The sequence below is a fragment of the Topomyia yanbarensis genome, chromosome 2, assembly GCF_030247195.1.
Source record: "Topomyia yanbarensis strain Yona2022 chromosome 2, ASM3024719v1, whole genome shotgun sequence".
Classification (NCBI taxonomy): Eukaryota; Metazoa; Arthropoda; class Insecta; order Diptera; family Culicidae; genus Topomyia; species Topomyia yanbarensis.
Window position 1 is genome coordinate 219,345,936 of NC_080671.1, and position 19,568 is coordinate 219,365,503.

Genomic DNA, 19,568 nt, shown 5'->3' on the forward strand with positions numbered 1-19,568 from the left:
GCTTGAAAATCACCGTTTGTTCAATCTTTCGCACAGTTTTTGACTTCGGTACTGGCGTTTTATTTTCACACTCAGTAAAAGCTGGCGAAAGATTTTCATTCTGCACAACGTCGTGCTCGTTTTCACGGATGATTCTGCGACGCTTTCCAGACCTTAAAAGACCACCTTCCTCAATTGTGGGGAAATCGAATGAGCTATTTTTCAGTGCTGGTCGCTCTATCGTACCTGTCCGTTTTGCCTTCGAGCGTGACAGAGCTTCTGTGCCACGTACTGCGCTTGCGTATGTACTGGTTGTATTGGGACGAGCAATTGAGTCGATTTCGAACGAATTATGAGCTGCAGCAACTTACTATACGTACCAAGTGTAATAAGAATGAAAGATATTTCCATAAAGTTATATTGTACGAACCAGCTATTAAATCATAGTTTGGAGAAATGAGAAAGGCACAATTGCACCTCTAGGTGGATTAAAACAGGTTTTTTATTGTGACCACGACTAACGGTTTAATATAGACACCCCATTTCAATATTTCTCAAGGAACAGAAGGTCGAGTTTGGAAAGTTTGTAACTTTCATTGTACTTAACCAAATTACACAATGTTCGCACTAATGATTCAGAAATATGACCAGGAATCTTCTATTAGAATTGTAAGTATGTATAATTTACATGAATAAAGAAAAATTGATTTTCAGGAATCAATTATTATCTGTTCTTCCATTGGCCAGTACTACGAGACTTCCTCATGCTAACAATTAATTTCATCGTTAGCCATCTCCCTCACCAAGGCCAACAACGCCAACAAAACCGGTCCTTTTTAGGACCACCATCATTTTTGTAAAGAATAATTTGAAATATTCCTCGCCCAAATCACCTTTTGTCCGAAAATTCCAATGAGTATCAACATATTAGAAAAAGGTGTTCCTTATGTATTCTACATCTCTCCGGTTATGTCGCAGACATTACCCACCCATCTTTTTTACATTTTAACGACATTCAATTAGCTAGAGATTACTGGGTAGGGAAAGTTATGAAAATTAGAACCATAGTACTCAAGTTAGAGCAAGGATGTGAAGTAAACGGATCGGAAAACTAGAAGTGGCAGGGTCATTAGAACAGGATTAATATCGTACGGGCTTCGGTTGTCACGGTAAAGATAGATACTGTAGAGAATGGGAAGATAATCAGGTAAACTGTAGATTATGAAAACATACCACGGTGTTCCTAAAACCGTTATTAACTAAAAAAAATGACCATAAATTTGGCATACGGCATTCGAAAGATACAGTATCCAAGCATCTTCTCAGTGAATTTCAAAATGATCCATCGAGGGATTCGAGAGATATGACGATTTGAAGTTTTATGATACGTTTCATAAGGCTACCAGCAAACACCCACGGGTTTGGTCCAATCTCTATAAACAAAAAAATATTTGTCTACTTATTTAGTACATGGCATTCGAAAGATATGATAATTAAGTATATCCCTTGCAAGTTTGAAAATATTTCATTGACGGAATCGATAGTTATAACGGTTTGGATGTGATAGATGAGTTTTCTACCAGACTTCAAGCGTGAATCCATGTTTGTCCATTGACTATTTAGATCGCTTATACGTGTCGCGATTTTTAAAGGAAACCCTTGCGATTTAATTACATAAATATAATGTACAAATGGTGTTATTTATATGGTGCACTGAAAAAATATGAAAATAGGGTTGTCTACCAAACGTTAAATATAATGTGTAAATTAAAAAAAATAGATGAAAGTTGGAATGTTTACTTCAAAAGGCCATATATCAATGGTATGTTGACTGATTCTAATTATTTTTTCATTATTGGACAGGTAGACGTTTCATCGTTAATTTTCATCAGAAAACCCATCTATGACCGCATACCACATCCAAACCGTTATAACTTTCGATTCCGTCAATGAAATATTTTCAAACTTGCAAGGGATATACTTGATTACTATATCTTTCGAATGCCACGTACTAAATAAGTAGACAAATATTTTTTTTGTTTATAGAGATTGGACCAAACCCGTGGGTGTTTGCTGGTAGCCTTATGAAACGTATCATAAAACTTCAAATCGCCATATCTCTCGAATCCCTCGATGGATCATTTTGAAATTCACTGAGAAGATGCTTGGATACTGTATCTTTCGAATGCCGTATGCCAAATTTATGGTCATTTTTTTTAGTTAAAAACGGTTTTAGGAACACCGTGATACATGATGCAGTAACCGTTGGATAAAAACAAAAAATTTGAAAGAGTCAGATGGAATACTTCAGTTTTTAGGCAAATTTCAGGACGAGCAGTCAAAGAAAAATCGCTCCGAATTCAATCTGAAAAGAAAACTTTTGAGTTCTGTGTGACCTGCACGAAGTATTGAAATGCAGAAGACTTTCAAGAATCCTCAAATCACGACAATGACACAGTCGGTAAAATTACTGCAAATTGTAAGTTTTAATGCAGTAGAGAACCTACGATCACATCAAATAAAGAAGTTAATTGAGGCTCGCAGTGTGATTCATAACCCTTGGTTTAATGTTATTCATAAACCCAGAAATCTGTGATACCGCATTTGCCCCAGGTATTATTTTATTCATAGTATGAGAGTCCCGATTGGAGCCTTTCCTTAACAATATTAAATTTTCTCGTTGTGTAATGTCTACGCTAAGAAAAATGGCACATAATAATACCGTTGTCATGAAAAAAATCACTGATGGACTCGCTGAACCATATATGTTTTCCGTTCCTAAGTAACATTACGAGTTTATTTTCGAATTTTAAAAAAATGGCAAGGAAAACGATGATATATATTTTTTATATATTATTATTTTACTATTGAAATTGACATGTGGAAATCAAAAATGATAGTGTTTTCGTGATAAAACATAAAATGGTGATAAACGTGCTCATTTACTGAAGTGCTCGGAGAGACTACATTCAAGTACATGTAAAAATACTGAGGTTACCAAAATATTTAAAAATATTGGCAAGGTGTATGTAAATATTGGTATAATAGTATGAGACAAATGCACTATAACTTCAAGGCTACGGAGATTTCTCGGGATAATAATGACTTGTCGGGATAATAGACCTACAAACACTAAAATTTACAAGGGACACGATGTATTAATTCGAAACAAAGAGTACAACTCCACGGGATCTTTTTTGAAAAATTATAATCTTTACAAATGGCAAAAAATTGACCTATCAGTCGCTTTTCAGAAATGTGACTGCTAGCGGTCTTGTGTAATAAAATGTTTCACCTCGTGAAAGTTTTTCTTGCTGACGAATTATATTGTATTCTATTATATCATAAGAGAGGCCTTACTAAAAATATAAAGATTCCTATTAGAGGATATAACAAAGCTTCGAGTTGCTCCTAAAACAGTGGCTCCGAGAGATCTTGTTCACAACTGATGTCTTCGATTGGAAATAACAGAGCAACGGGGAATCACATAGCTTCGAATTACTTTGTAATACTGGTGGCTCCGAGTGGCCTTAGTTAAAAACAATGATTCCTTCGAGTGGGAATAATACAGCTCCGAGTTGCTTTCGAAAAACCGTGGCTCCGAGTGACTCTACTTGAAATATAATGATTCCTTTGAGTGGGAATAACAGAGCTTCGAGTTGTTCTTCAAAGACCGTGGCTCCGAGTGGCCTAAGTCGTAAACAATGATTCCTTCTAGTGGGAATAATACAGCTCCGAGTTGCTTTAGAAAACCGTGGCTCCGAGTGGCCTTAGTTTAAAACAATAATTCTTTGAAGTGGAAGTAACAAGAGTTACGAGGAATAACATAGCTGCTAGTTGCTTTGAAAAACCATGGCTCTGAGTGGCCCTACTCGAAATATAATGATTCCTTTGAGTGGGAATAACAGAGCTTCGAGTTGTTCTTGAAAAACCGTGGCTCCGAGTGGCCTTAGTTATAAACAATGATTTCTTCGAGTGGGAGTAACAGCGTTACGAAGAATAAAATAGTTGCGAGGTGCTTTGGAAAACCCGTGGTTCCGAGTGACCTTAGTTGAAAACAATGATTCCTTCGAGTGGGAATAATACAGCTCCAAGTTGCTTTTAAAAAACCGTGGCTCCGAGTGGCCTTAGCTTAAAACAATAATTCTTTCGAGCGAGAGTAACAGATTTACGAGGAATAACATAGCTCCTAGTTGCTTTGAAAAACCGAGGCTCTGAGTGGCTTACTTGAAATATGATTCCTTTGATTGGGAATAAGAGAGCTTTGAGTTGCTTTTGAAAATTTGTGAATAACAGAGAACCCTCGCATGAGAAACTTCTGCTCATGGTGGCCTTATTTAAACAGCTATGACACCCTTAAGTAGAAATAATAAAGCTCCTGGTTGCTTTTGAAGTGGCCCTGAGTGGTCCGATTATAAAAATGATACGATATACTTGTTTTGGCGGTCCAGACTGTACAGCACTAGTCGTAAGCTCGAGTATTTATCAGGAAGAATTCTTAGTGTAAGTAGAATCGTAGTACTAACACTATCCATGTGATGTCTTGTACATTGAAAATCAACTGCAAAACTGTTCAAATTATGAGTATCGTCATTTTATTGTTAATTGTTCCTCCAAGCGAAAGCTCTTTATTACCATTTTCTTCGTGTGTGAGAATAAGAGCTTCGAGTTGCTTTTATAACACTTTTGCCAGGAAGAAACTGTATGGCTTTGGGTTGTGACCTTAAAATGGTGTGGTGTGACCGGAGAATTCCATTATTAATTATATTTTTTTTTCCTTTTTTATTTCGACTATGTTAGTCACATTTTCTTTTTTACATTTTAACTTGACTACTATGGCTCTAAGTTTCATAACTTTCCCTACCCAGTAATCTCTAGCTAATTGAATGTCGTTAAAATGTAAAAAATTCATTATAAATTCAGTCCCAAAAAAGGTAGCAGACATTGCAAAGTGCAGCTGGTGGAGCTGCGTGTATTTATTTCAATCTATAAGACATTTTACTAAGCCCTCTCGTAAGTTTCAAAAGCACAATACAAGAAAATACGTATTGCAATTACTTGTTTATTAAATGTACTGAACTTCCCGGATTAGGCTTAACTGTCCCGATTTCAAAATGAATGCTATTTTATTCTTATATTCATTTTTCATTTCAACGACTTGGGTAACTGTATCATCTTCTATTAATTATAGTTTTTATTGAAGTAATGCAATTGTTTCTTTTGGATTTTGAGAAACGACGTTGAGCTTTTCAATGTCCTGCGAGATAATTTCGTCAATTTAAATAGTGAAGTAATTAATGCTTATAAACTAATCACAGGCGACAAGAAGACATGTTGTAACCAAAGACAATTTGTAAAAGAATATTAAGAGCTCTGAACCATTTAATTTGTATATAGTAACCGATAGACATTAACAAACGGTAGAAGAGGAGGTGAATGTAGAGAATGGGAAGATAATCAGGAAAACTGTAGATTATGAAAACATACATGATGCTGAAAAGCAGTCACAGTAACCGTTGGAAAAAAACCTGTTTTAATCCACCTAGAGGTGCAATTGTGCCTTTCTCATTTCCCCAAACTATGATTTAATAGCTGGTTCGTACAATATAACATTATGGAAATGTCTTTCATTCTTATTACACTTGGTAAGTATATATAAGAGCACCTTTTTGCATTCATCGCGGTATCGGTTTGAATCGGAGTTTTCTATGTGATCGCACTCCACAACCCGTAACTCCGGAGCCGGAAGTCGGATGAAGATGGAATTTAATATCAGTTTCCGGGGACGCAACACCTTTCATTTGAGACTAACTTGATCAAATCGGTCTAGCCATTTGCGAGAAACCAATATAACCATTATTCTGAATTTGGATGCTTCCGGATCCGTCGATGGTGGCCAGTGTGGCCAAAGAGACTTTGAATGACTGTTGGTGACCTAGATCTACAAATTCAACAGTTGTGTTTACATTTTGGAAAAAATTTCACCTTTTTACATTCATCGCAGAATTCGTTAGAATCGGAATTTGCTGCGTGATCGTACGTATCACCCTGTAATTCAGATACCAGAACTCGGATCCACACAAAATTCAAATGCAGCTGATGGACCTTTCATTTAAAATCAAGTTTGCCAAATCGGTTCAGAAAATTCCGAGAAACCGATGTGGACAAATCAACAAATTTTGTTTTGTAACCATACTCTTCAACTCGTAATCCGGAACAAGATGTCGGTTGAAAATGAAATTCAATAGCAACCTATGGGAATATTATACCTTTCATCTGAATCTTAGTTTGTAAAAATCCGTTCAGCCATTTCCGAGAAACCGATGTGGACATTTTGTTAACAAATCTGCACATACACACATACATACATGCATGGATACATACACACATACATACACACAGATATTTTGCGATCTGGGCAAACTAAGTCGAATGTTATATGAGACTCGGCCCTCCGGGCCTCGGTTAGAAAGTCGGTTTTTGGAGCAACCGCATAAACTTTCTATATGAGAAAGGCAAAAGAATAATATTTAATTAGCTTAATCAGCATGAGTTCAATGTTATCTTCATGTGATTATATTTTGAAATGTTGGTGGAATGGGTTTGAAAGTGAAGGGAATGTGGGGTTAGTAGAGTGGGTGTGGAGGATGCGTCAGAAAACCTTCATCTTATTTCAGTATACAGGGTGGATGAAGGAAATGCGGGAATGAGGGTGGTCCAAGAGGAGGGGAGTGATGAAGGAGGGAGGTGTAAGGGCAAGGCGGGGGGAGGGGTGGCGGCGCAATACTCAACTGCATATTTTGCCTTCCATTTGACACTTGGTTTGAGAAAATCGGTTCAGTCATCACCGAAGAACCGATGTGAATTTAATTGTAGAATATGCCCGGATTTCCGAACTTCCGGAATCGTCGATAGTGGACAATATATTCAAAGAATGTTTGATTGGCAATCAGTTATCAAGATCAGCGATTAGAAGTAATTTGGTGACCATTTCAATAGTTTTTAGCCTCTGAGGTATTACGATTGTACCGATTTATATGGGGAATTCCAGTGTATCCTTACTAACACCCCTGTAACTCCGGAAGCAAAAGTCAGAACCGAATGAAATTCAGCAGCAGTCAATGGTATTACTGTATCTTTCATTTGAAATCAAGTTTGTAAAAATCGGTAGAGAATTCGTTGGGGAATGGGTGTGATATTAGCTTAGGAACTTGGCGAGTTCCCCGGGGGCGTCATGAACTGTCATAGGTGGCCAATGTGGTCAAAGCTGCTTTGATTGATCATTAGTGATCCAGACCCGCAAACTAGAGTAATGTTACATCAATTTTAATATGTTTTACATCATTTGAACATCATGGTGGTACCAGTTTATATGGGAATTTGCTGTGTGACCGCACTCTTCAACCCGTAACTCCGGAACCGGAAGTCGGATCAACTAGAAATTCAATAGCAGCTTATGGGAGCGTTATACCTTTCAGATGAAACTAAGTTTGCGAAAATCGGTTCAGCCATCTCTGAGAAAATTGTGTGAGTTTAAATGACACACACACATACACACACATACATACACACACAGACATTTGCCGATCTCGACGAACTGAATCGAATGGAGTATGGCACTCGGCCCTCCGGGCCTCGGTTAAAAATACGATTTTTACAGTGATTGCATAGCCTTTCTTTATATGAGAAAGGCAAAAACAAAAAATTTGAAAGAGTCAGATGGAATACTTCAGTTTTTAGGCAAATTTCAGGACGAGCAGTCAAAGAAAAATCGCTCCGAATTCAATCTGAAAAGAAAACGTTTGAGTTCTGTGTGACCTGCACGAAGTATTGAAATGCAGAAGACGACAAACTGCATTTCATTTAGCAAAGATAAAGATACGTCTACCTTTATCAGGACACATGTTAGTGAACTCGGGTGATTCGTAGTTATACTGCCTAAGCTCGACCCTCATTAACAGAAGACAAAGATTAAGCCCGTACGATATTAAGCCTGTTCTAATGACCCTGCCACTTCTAGTTTTCCGATCTGTTTACTTCACATCCTTGCTCTCACTTGAGTACTATGGCTCTAATTTTCATAACTTTCCCTAACCAGTAATCTCTAGCTAATTGAATGTCGTTAAAACGTAAAAAAGAAAATGTGACTAACATAGTCGAAATAAAAAAAAGAAAAAAGAATTAGTCATATCTCTTCCTCCTAATAGCGTGGCAGAATTCATAATTGGTCCTTATTGGTACAATCACAAGCATATTGAGATCCCATAACTTGAAATTTTCCACCTCGTTCGAGTAAACGTTCCGATATTACAATGAAGACGCGAAACAGAAAAAATATAAATGCTGCGTTCCTAAACGATATTAACGAATCAAACACCCCCGTTTCCAAATAGTACGTACATATTCTTAGCTCTGTATAATTGACTGATGAGTTAATGGACTAAAAGTAAAGCATTAAATATGACCATAAAACTTTTGTTTCTCGTGCTGAAATGATTGCCGCAAATTGGTAATTGGATTTGAATTGATCTTGCGAATTGTCAATTCTCCACCTTCATACATAATTCAAAAGTCATTCACTCAGACAAGACCATGCATATTTCCCACACGCATTAAAGACCCAGTGGATTCGTTTCCTAGTTGGTCAAATAAATTGGTTTGCTCAGTGTAAAGAAATGTTAGCTCGATTGGCATGAACCGGCGGATACGTGTTTACTTACATTACCATCAAATGAAAGTACATTTAAAATTACATACGACAAAATATGTGCAATTCAGAATATAACAAAATGAAGATTGCTTAATTATTTGCATTTTAAAAAAGATCGGAAAAAATTAGTTGCATAACCAAGGTGGTTCATTTTCAAAGATAGCACTGCTGATGAATCACTGTATAAAAATTTGTGATAAGGGACGCGGACGAAAATAGCTGACCATCGCCTAACGACATGAAGCATATTTTTTAGATTAAAGTTTTTTAAGCACTTGCAGGTCGATTACAGAAAAAAATAGAAGTAAAATTACGAGGAAACGAGAATATCATGTTGAAGAACAAATTATAAACCGTCCTCAAACCCATCTTTTGGATAATAGATACTGCTATAATCATAATTCATTATTTTGAGAAAATTTACAAAAACCTCATCAAAAACACCAATTTTGAAATACTTTACAACTAAAAGTTAATCAAAACTAATTAACTGAAAGATATTAGAACACCATTCACCTTTCCAATGGACTAAACTAAAAGATTTAAAATGGGAGGTATACTTTTCGAGTGACCCAATCAGTACCAGTGTTAAACTCCTTCATATTTTGGACTACGTAGGAGATTCTGTTAGGACTATCAAAGGGAAGCATCGACTGCGTATGATGCAACAGACGCAACGCTGACATTTTCCAATGAGCCGGATATGTCATTTCCTCGTGTGGTCCGGCAAGTTTCATGAATTTGCACCATTTTATGAAGGTTTAGTTTAACACACCATCTTATAAAATGATAGTTTTCCTTCGTTTTCGTAAGCAATTATCAACATAGTTAAAGGTGATATGTTGTTTATAAGATATTTTCTTACCAAAGTTTATAGAAAATATATCCACTATGACGGATCAAAATGAAATCAGCAACGCTTTCCTTCTAGCACTATCTGTGAACGTTTTCAACGTAGAATCGTTGATTTGGTGTGGTTGTCACAATCGAAGCAACCACCAGTTCAGTAATGCACATAAACGCAAAAGCCACAAAAGTAAAAACATAATGTAACCTAATATTGTTTCTTCAATTTATCAAATATGTCGTTTCAGGATCAGTTGGAGTCACAACAAACAGAACAGAACGATTCACTTCTTTATGTAGCATCGCCAAAATCTGAGCAGTTAGTTTTATCTACCGCCTTTGAAAAACACGACGCGTTTGCAGAACTATCATTCGAAAAGGAAACATTCGGCTTGGAATCCATTAGCGTATTGGATACTATCCAAGAACAAACGGTGCAAACTATTACTGAAACAGAGACAGAAATAGGCATCGACAAAGTGCTGGAACGGCCAGATAATCTCTCTTTTGAAATGGCTTCAAAACTTAACCCGGAAGCAAAGGAATTTATCCCCACCGGTTCGCCATGTCGATCAGATCCTACGAGTCCAGTTGAAAATATTCCTACTGTACTCCAGAATTCATATTTAATGCTTTCTGATGATACCGTGATTGCACAGAGTCCTAAGAAAGGAGGCAATACCATGGATAATATTGATGTACCAGCAGAAATTGACTTTCAGCATGAGATGAGCAATAGACCGCATGAATTTGAACTTAAATCTGAATTTACTAACGGTAATGTTGATGCAGCTGTCCGTTTACACTCTCCTGCTAGCGAACCTTCATATCAAGAAATGAACCTGAAGGAAGCAATGCAATGCGATGAAAAGCTCGAGTACGAATATAATGACGAACAGCAAACGTTGACCGAAAATATATGTACGGAGGGTTCAAATGAAGACCTAATATTAAATGTACTTTCGAAAGAATCAAATGCAATGAACACATCCTTCTACGAAGGACGTGGTGAAGTGATACTCTCTAGCAATTCCGACGTATTGAATAAAGTCCACCTGCTACCGGATGAGGAAGAGCTTATAGAGCAGATTAACAATCATTATGAGCCAAGGGATTCACCACGGACAGAAGAACATGTATCAGACACAAGAGCTCTAGAGCTGTTTGCAGTCGAAAACGAATCATTAGAAACACAAGACCTACTACAGACAACTATTGAAGAATCGAACTCAGAACCACATCTTCGGGAAGAACCATCAGCATCTGTTTTTACTGTTGCTGTACAAGTGGTCAATGACGTTTCGGCTTTGCTAAATGAAATGCAGTTTGCTTCACCTGTCATTGGAAATATTTCAGAAATAGATGAAACTCAACAGAAATCAGCATTGAACGAAGGTCTGGCAGATATAAAGCAAAATTTAAATAGTTTAGATGCAGCCAAAAACGATAAAATTCCGGTTACCTTGATAAACTTGGATATGCAAAATGGAGCAAACCCAAGGGAAATTATTTCAGAAATGGAGCATCACTGTGAAACTAAAGAATTTCAATTGCCTGTGGAAACATTGCAACAAACAATTGTTACTGAAATGAAACCTCTGGTAAATGTCCAATCCTCCGTCATGTTTAGCGGAATTGCAGAAAAACATCTTAAAACATTCAGTGATATGTCATCAATTGAAAATACTACTGGAAAATTGGCTGATGTTTTAGATGCGGAATTGAATAATTTTGTTCCTGTCACAAAAGTGCCTGTTTCTGACATAGTCCAGCTCAATAATAAGGCCAAATCCGTTGACAATTCTGCAGGAGTTGCACTAGTGACAGCAATGGCTCCGACAACATCAAAGTCAGTAGCATCTAAAGTTGGAGCTCCAAGGATTGCCACAAAGACTGCAGCAACAAGTGTTGATAAAAAGGTGCCTACATCTTTAACTGAACCTCTAGCAAAATCTCTTACAAAACCAACGACTCTTGCGAAATCAATGACTGCATTAAAAAAAAACGCTGCTTCCAGTTCACAAGGAAATGCTAGTGGCTCTAAACAGCCCCTACTAGTAATTAAATCGCCCACTGTGGCAGCAGCACGTTCTAGTGTATCTAACAAAATTGCGACTGAAAAGAAGGTATCTCTAACTGCGAAAAAACCATTGACAACTACTGCTGTTAATGGTGATTCAAAAGCAGTGCTAACTATTAAAAAAGTTCCAACATCTGCGCCAAAAGTTATATCTACAACCACCACTACAAGCAGTACCAGTGCAAGGCCATCAAGTACTACTAGCAAATCAGCGACGACACCGAAGTTACTAACTGGTTCCACAACCAGGTGAGTTCACACTAGAAAATAGCTCGTTGATAATTTTTATATGTTATTTTCCTTTACCGTGTATGCACCGTACTCTGCGCCAGGCATTGTAATTCTCTCTCACTCACGCGAGAAGAGGTTTATCCGATGTCCAACTTTTCCGAGATAAGATGAGTCGCAATATTCCCGTCTCCAAAAATAGCGTGAGAATAAATTTTCCGGATAAAGTTTATTTGATTTTTTCCTTCGCACCGGAGATGGTGATAATACTTTAATTTCGTTGAAATAAATGAAAGCGTCAAAATATGAACTTAATTTCAAAGGAAAGCGGCAAAGAAGTACGACAGACTTGTTTTTTCGTGTTTTGGAATTGCGACAGCAAGCCAGCGAGCACAAAAAGGATACCATGATAAACTCATTCGCTCATTCTCCGGCGGTTTTCTTTATCCGGAGAAATAACATGTATTTATCCGGAGAAGTTGTGTGAGTGCCAATAACTTTTCGTGTGAAAATGTTAGTTTTTATTGTCGCAGTAGCAAATTATCCGGACTCATTTACTCATATGAGCGATAAATGCAATGCCTGCTCTGCGCAGTTAAGGTTGCACAGAGAATGCGTAAAATTAGCAAACGAAAAAAGCAGTTTTTTTCTACACCGTATGTCAGATCTTCATAAAAATCAATCAGCGTATGTAGAATGTTGTTACTGTACTGCTGATTGATTTTTATGAAGATCTGACATACGGTGTGGAAAAAAACTGCTTTTTTCGTTTGCGAATTTTACGCATTCTCTGTGCAACCTTAAGAAATTTCTAAGTTTGTTTCAATACAAAAAATAGAAAAAAGTGTTACCCTTTCTTAAAATTTATTTTTATGGTTGAGTTTTAACCACTTTATTCATAGAAATTGCTAATAAGAAAAAAATAGGCAATAAAAATATATTTTAAAAGATGATTCGTTATCTTGTTCCTAACTTTGCGCACAAAATCTACATTGTTCCTAACTTTTGCACGGGTGGTGCCTAACTTTGCGCATGTTTTAAAAAGTACGATGGTTTTAATAGAATCGATTTATTTTGTTCGCACATTAAATAGATAAGGAATATGGGATATCAATGCAATACGAACGGACAATATGTCTCAAATTGTGTTACAATCATGGACTTTTTCTGCGCGGCGTAATGTACATTGGCATATGTGATTTCAGGCAAACATCATTAATGGCTGATCTCATGCAATATGATGCAATTTGTTTGTAATTCAGTTCTTCTACACTTTTACGTTGTTCACTAGGAATCCGATTTGATATATGGGTGTCTTCTCAAGATCGACTATAGATATCGGATCACATTCGCCGTACGGTTGCATTATTTTTGCTTGGTAACGGGGCGTTTAGAGCTATTTCAGTCGGTAGTCGCTATTTGTAAGGAAACAGTACAAGAGTTGGTACCAGATTTCCCGCTGCATTTGCCGCAAATAATGTAGTGTAGGCTTCTTTCTCCGAATTCACATATGGGGTTTTCAATTGATTGACACCGGTGTAGTGGAGTGCACTGAAACTGCACCGTTTTTGCACTTTCTAGCAGATATGCAGAAAACTGGTTATGTTCCATTGACACTTCTGCTAGAAAGTGCAAAACCACTACACCGGTGTCAATCAATCGAAAATCCCAATAGTTTTTGCTTTTGTGCACATATGTTTCCCCAGTTCGCGCGAATACTACCTCCTCTGTTTAGAATCAAATGAGGATGGGTGATTCGTCCATATTTAATACACGGACAAGACTACTTGCGATGTGGTGCAATTTATGCGTATCGAGCTGTCAATGTATACGATCAAACCATGCTTGAATTTTGGTTCCATTACACTTATTCGTTGTTTCTTTGATAGCGCACTGGTAGGGATTCACCGAGATATATTGGAATGTGGTCTAAGGAACAATTTCAACCACTTCCGAACGGGAATACCATCGGTGAATGGATTGTTTCCGCCTGATAAGCTGAACGAATGCGAATAGCGCAAAGGTTGGTTTTCCGGTTGATCAGCAACGACTAAGGTGCTGATCAACAGGAAAACCAACCTTTGCGCTATCGATTATGCAATTGACAATGTATTTCCTCTTCCTTCTTTCGTTAAACATGCGGTTCTCCCGGATTTCGGAAAGCTTTCAGCTTTAAGCAAATTTTGCTTTCAGGAACATTACATGCAATCGCTGCCCGACGGATAGAGTGATTGTTTCTAACAAGATTGACAAGGTTTTCCACGTGCACAAACGAGTAAGGCTTGCATACCATCCCGAATTGCTACAAGTGCGCAGAAATAAGAACACGATGTAAATAACGCTTCCAAACATTGCGCATCACTTTTTATCGGTTCAATAGTAAATAAAATGAAAAATGTACCAGAATATACTTGAATGTTACCTACATTACTCAATCACTGGAAAATTAGTCGGAAAAAAGTTATTTTTTTCAGAAAAAATGCGTATTTAATGTTCGGACACTTCTTAGCACCGGTGCTAAGACTCAGAAAATTTGACCGTTTTAGCATGTGATGATCGCTTTGTTTATTTATTTACCTTACATGAATGATTTTTCATGGTAAACAAATATAGTCAAGTATTAGCAATAAGTAAATAGATTTTTTGGAATAGTTGAAATTTTCGGAAATTTGCTGTGCCATGGTTTATTATCGTGATGATAAGAAAGTGCGCTGAGCTTGGAGCTGCGCAAAGTTAGGTGCATGCACGATATTAATCATAAACTAAATTCGAGGAATTTACTTTTGTCAATAAACGGGAGTTTGTCATAAGTTCATTTAACCTAAGTTCGTTCGGCATAATGGTCATTCGGTATGACATATGCTTTCGCTTTATATAGTGTTCGTTTGGCAAAAGGGTTATTTCAGCGAGGCTGGAAAATTGACATTTTTATGAATATCGTTAGGAATTAGCTATTAGCTATATATTAGCTCAAATGGAACGTTCCCCGCATGTAGTCGGGGATGTGTGCCTCGCTGCATCTCTTCATCATTTTCTGAGTGGAAGGAAAGGAGAAGAAGGAGGAAGTAGAATTGGATGGGTGGGAAAATAACAGGACAAAAACAAACAGCAGGGAATTTTAACGCACAAACAGTTCAAATTGCTTGCGAGTATGTCACTGAGTTTCAGTCGTTCAAATAAGTGACCGAAAATAAATATCGCAAGGATAGAACATGCTTCGCAAAACCCGTTTCAAACATATTAGAATCGGAAATAAACTTCAAGCATAAAAATCGGACAGAAATCATTCAGCATAAGAATCGCTTAAAAAGTTCTCACTCGTAAAACTCGGCAAGGATGAACCTCCAGTATAAAAATCGTTTAAAAATAAATAAATCGCTCGTAGGAGCATCCGTATATCTTGATGTTCTAGATTAAAAGTCGGCTAACAAAAACTACTTTGTAAGAATCGGATGTATTTTTTTCCGGTTTTTTACTGACGGTTTTTTTACCCGACTCTTACAAAGGAATGTCCCAGTCCGATTTTTTATGCTTGAAGTTTATATCCGGTTTTTATATTCTTATATTCTAATATATTATATATAAACGGGTTTTACGAAGCCTGTTTTGTCCTTATTTTCGGTCGCTCAAATGTCGTCTATCTCGAAATCGCAATTGCGCTACTGCTGGGCATTTGCATATCATATGATATGATGTCCCGTAGTCGGATGCACAAAGACCACATGAAAATGACTCAGCGCGATGAATAGTTGCCATGTGACAATGGAGTTTGTAGTGGCCAGTTAAAGCTCTGGTCAGCCTGCCACATTGGAGGTTCGAGAAATGTAGGTGATTTTTTGAAATCACTGGACACGGTTGTTCTAGAAAAGTCTTTGTTTGGGGAGACGTTTTGTAGATTTCTCTAATAATTGCAGTGCTCGGACGAAGCCCAGGACCGTATTTTTTCTCTTATCGAACTTGTCAAAATTGGCAAGGCAAACTCAGGACCAACGAAGCCAATTGGTCAGCCCATTCATTTTTTAGTAATACCGGAATGTACAGGCATCCAGACAAAGTAGATAGTGTCGACAATGCATAGTTCTTTGATTTGACTTCGGCACGCAATCACTAGCTAGAACCGTGATTTGTCTGAGCTAAAGGCCTTAAATGCAGCCTAAACTATCGGAGCAGAAGTTTATAACTTTGCCGGAAAAGCTCTGTTGAAAGGCAGATTGTACCCCGCATATGATCGCGAAGATTTTTGCTTGGAATACAGTACAGTATCTACCTAGAGAGTGAGATTGTTCCAATCTCATTTCACGGTAGTAGAAACCAGCACGTCCCTCCATCAAAGAACCGTCAGTGTAACAGACCACTTGCGTTTGTTGTTGTCTTTTCATATTTCCAGGCAACCACTCCTCTCGAGGGGACAGTTGACAGCAAACTGTTGTCGTGAGCACACGCGTTATAACGACAACAATAGTGGTTTTTCTATAACGAAATTCGCGGACTTAGTCCGGCATATTGTAACAGTTTAAACTCCGATATTCGGAACCAGCAACTGCCAATATGGCATCATCAATTGAAAAAACATTTGTCATCAACTTCAAAGTTGTACCGACTAAACTAAACCTGCCTGCGATCGCAGAATTCATAACAAAAAATCTCGCTATTGAAGCGACTAAACTACAGCACTTGCAGGTCAGCAACGGACGCGTCTTCGTGGGCACCGATTCCGCTCAAACAGCACAGGACATAGTGCAAGAACATGAAACACCAGCTAGAACACGACGGGAAAACCTACAGCATTCCACTTTCAATGGAAGATGGATCTATTGAGGTTAGAGTTCATGACCTCCGCCCGAGCACAACTAATAGACAGCTAGCATACCGGATGCGGGAGTACGGAGATATCATCTTAATCTGTGATGAAGTTTGGATAGATTTCTTTTCTGGTGTTCCAAATGGAGTGAGGATTATGCGTATGAAACTATCAAAACCGATACCGTCATACGTGATGGTGGACACGACTATGACTCTCATAACCTACAAAGGTCAAGTCGCCACATGCAAACATTGCAACCGTAGAGTTCACTATGCACAAAAGTGCTCTGAGTTTGCAAAATCATTGAAACCGAGCGTCAGCGGTCGTCTGACACTAGCCGAAATCGTGAAAAACGGCGACAGTCGGTCATTTCCGCAGCAGAATTTTCGTCAGCCAAATAGCGCCAGCTCCGCAAGGTTAAAAAAGGGTATGCCTCACCACGAGTCAAACGTATCGCTGGCTGGAAGTGATACCGTAATGGTAGCCGAACCAGCACCAGAGAACAGTGATCAGCAACAACAAGAGACTATCACATAATTTACATAATTGCGCGATCGCGGGCATAGGTGTGCGTAGATGATCGCGAAGGGCACATACACGTGTATGTGACTACACGTGTATAAATTCGATTTTGAAACCCTGCGGCCATTGATATATATTTAGTTCGGTGTACGGATCACATTCTGACAAGGAGTGAGTTATCCCATATCACTAGAGTTCCCGGTCATGTCGCCATGGAACGTTTTGTCTAGTGGATATGGGAGCGATTTTTTTAATTTTTCAATTTTATTTTATTTTTTTTTTTTTAATTAAGGATAGACTTCTGGACGATCCCGATTCATGATGGCGCGAACGCGGGAGTTTGTAGATGAACGCTTAAGATCGCGTTGGTAAGCTTATGAGCGCTGAGACGTTAACCTTATCACCGGGGTATAATCATGCTTGCAAGTTGGTGGGCGTAGGTTGTTTGGAAAATTGCGAGGGGTTCTAACGTTTGTACGCTGACGTGATTTTGTAACATATTTGCGAGTGTTGTGTGTTCTTGAATGGTCGCGCGAACCGTGAGTCTGATATTAAATTTTCGGTGTGCGACCAGAACTCTGGCAGAGAGTGGGATCCATTATATCGATAAGATTCCCGGTCATGTCGCCATGAGACGTGTCGCCCAATAGGTATGAGCGTATTTTCCCAATTGGTCCAGCTGAAAGTATGGACCCATGCTTCTGGGATCGAGGGTAGACTTCCGGAAGTGACCGATCCGTAATCGCGCGCGAGGGCATTTTTGTAGGTTCCCGCTTGAAACCGCGTTTGAGAATGTGTGAGTGTTAAGACGTTCACTATCACCATCTTTACTGACCCAGCTGAAGGCGGGAGTAGAATGGCAGTATAGGATTCGAAAAGAAGAGGTAAAAGACAATACATGAGAGACGCAATAGATTAGACAGGTACAAGATACAGCTAAAGTTATGATCATAACATGAAAGACATACATTAGTACTTCAAACACTACTAATACTTGAATAGCCAACCACCACACATAGCACATCCTTTCTCAATTATCTATTTGTTACTAGTTGATTGTTGTTTATGAGCGGGTGAATAGAAGAAAGGTAAAGAACAGAAAAAAGGCTCCTATCAGCCCTCCCGGCCTCCTCGATACACCACTATCGAGGCGTATTGTAATCAACATCTTGAAGCGGGCTTCTTATATAAATAAAATCTTGCGTCATAATGATTGGTGGATTATTAACATAAGAACTAATTAACCTCTAGTAGTAGCACTTGGTGCAAATAGAAACCAAAAAGAGCGAAGGGTCCTTATATTTAGATAATTCCATTGAGTCTATTGTGGCTTGATGATGTTTACAATACCGTCAATCCTCCTGCGAGAGGGATAAAGAAATAGATACTAATAGATAATAGAATAGATAAGATAATAGATAACACAGAAATAGATATTACATGCATCTAAACTACTTTTAAGTGTTTGGTGATGTGGTTCACGTGGATTGGATTTCTTCAAAAACTACGTGTTTCAGTTTATTAAGTTGATCTAGTTGAGCATTAACTAGTGGCTGAACAGTATGTTTAAGAGAAGGTTCCATCCATAAGAGATTGTCATCTCTGTTTCTGAAAACAACGAATCCGATTCGTTATAAACGAGTGTTACTCGCCATCTTCACGAGCCAGAGCGACAGAGCGATTTAAGAGATAAAAACACCCACCTTCAGTCTGATCATCCCTTATAGATGACAGTCCATCGATCCGAATCGAATGACTCGATCACTATGCTCAAGATCAAATGAGTCCCCGAACAACTGAACCAGCATGTTCCCCCATTTGAAAGTAGAAACATCCATATCAGCCGTCCGCCAAAACACTCGATCGAATGATTATTAGTCATGAGATTCAGAGATCAATGAACCAGCACTCGCTCGGATCTCCCACTCTTATCGACCAAGCAAGAGTACGCGCCCATTAGGCTCATCACCCAAGCCCACGGCTTGAAAATATTCGAACACGTTTTCAAAAAAACAAAAAAAATTAGTGAGAATTAAAATCAATAACATTCCAAAGAACTATGCATATTCATAAGAAGGTAGCACCTTAGAAGGATACATTCACATATTTAAATATTATAGAAATATTTATATTTTTGTTACCCTTTACCTAGGGACCATTCATAAATTACGTAATGCGCTTAGGTGGGAAGGGGGTACCTTGAAGTTGTGACATGTTGTGACGTATGGGGGAGGGGGAGTAAGCTAGATCGTTACGTAACATCAAATACAACATATTTGTATTTGGTAACATGTTTTTACTGAACAAAAAAAGTTTTTTCGAAGAATTTGTTACGTAATAGGGAAGGGGGGATAGAGAAATTTGTGACAATTTCTTACATGGGGGGAGGGGGAATGAAT

The 19,568-nt window shown here is 38.1% G+C and overlaps 1 protein-coding gene across 3 annotated transcripts in view; it reads left to right on the plus strand.

Moving 5' to 3' along the window:
• LOC131682914 (serine-rich adhesin for platelets-like) overlaps positions 1-19,568 on the plus strand; it is a 1,216,708-nt gene that overhangs the window by 888,424 nt on the left and 308,716 nt on the right. For all 3 annotated transcript variants that reach the window (XM_058964729.1, XM_058964727.1, XM_058964728.1), the window contains one exon: positions 9,784-11,864. In XM_058964729.1, the coding sequence (XP_058820712.1) occupies positions 9,784-11,864 (2,081 nt within the window). The remainder of the gene's footprint in view (positions 1-9,783; positions 11,865-19,568) is intronic.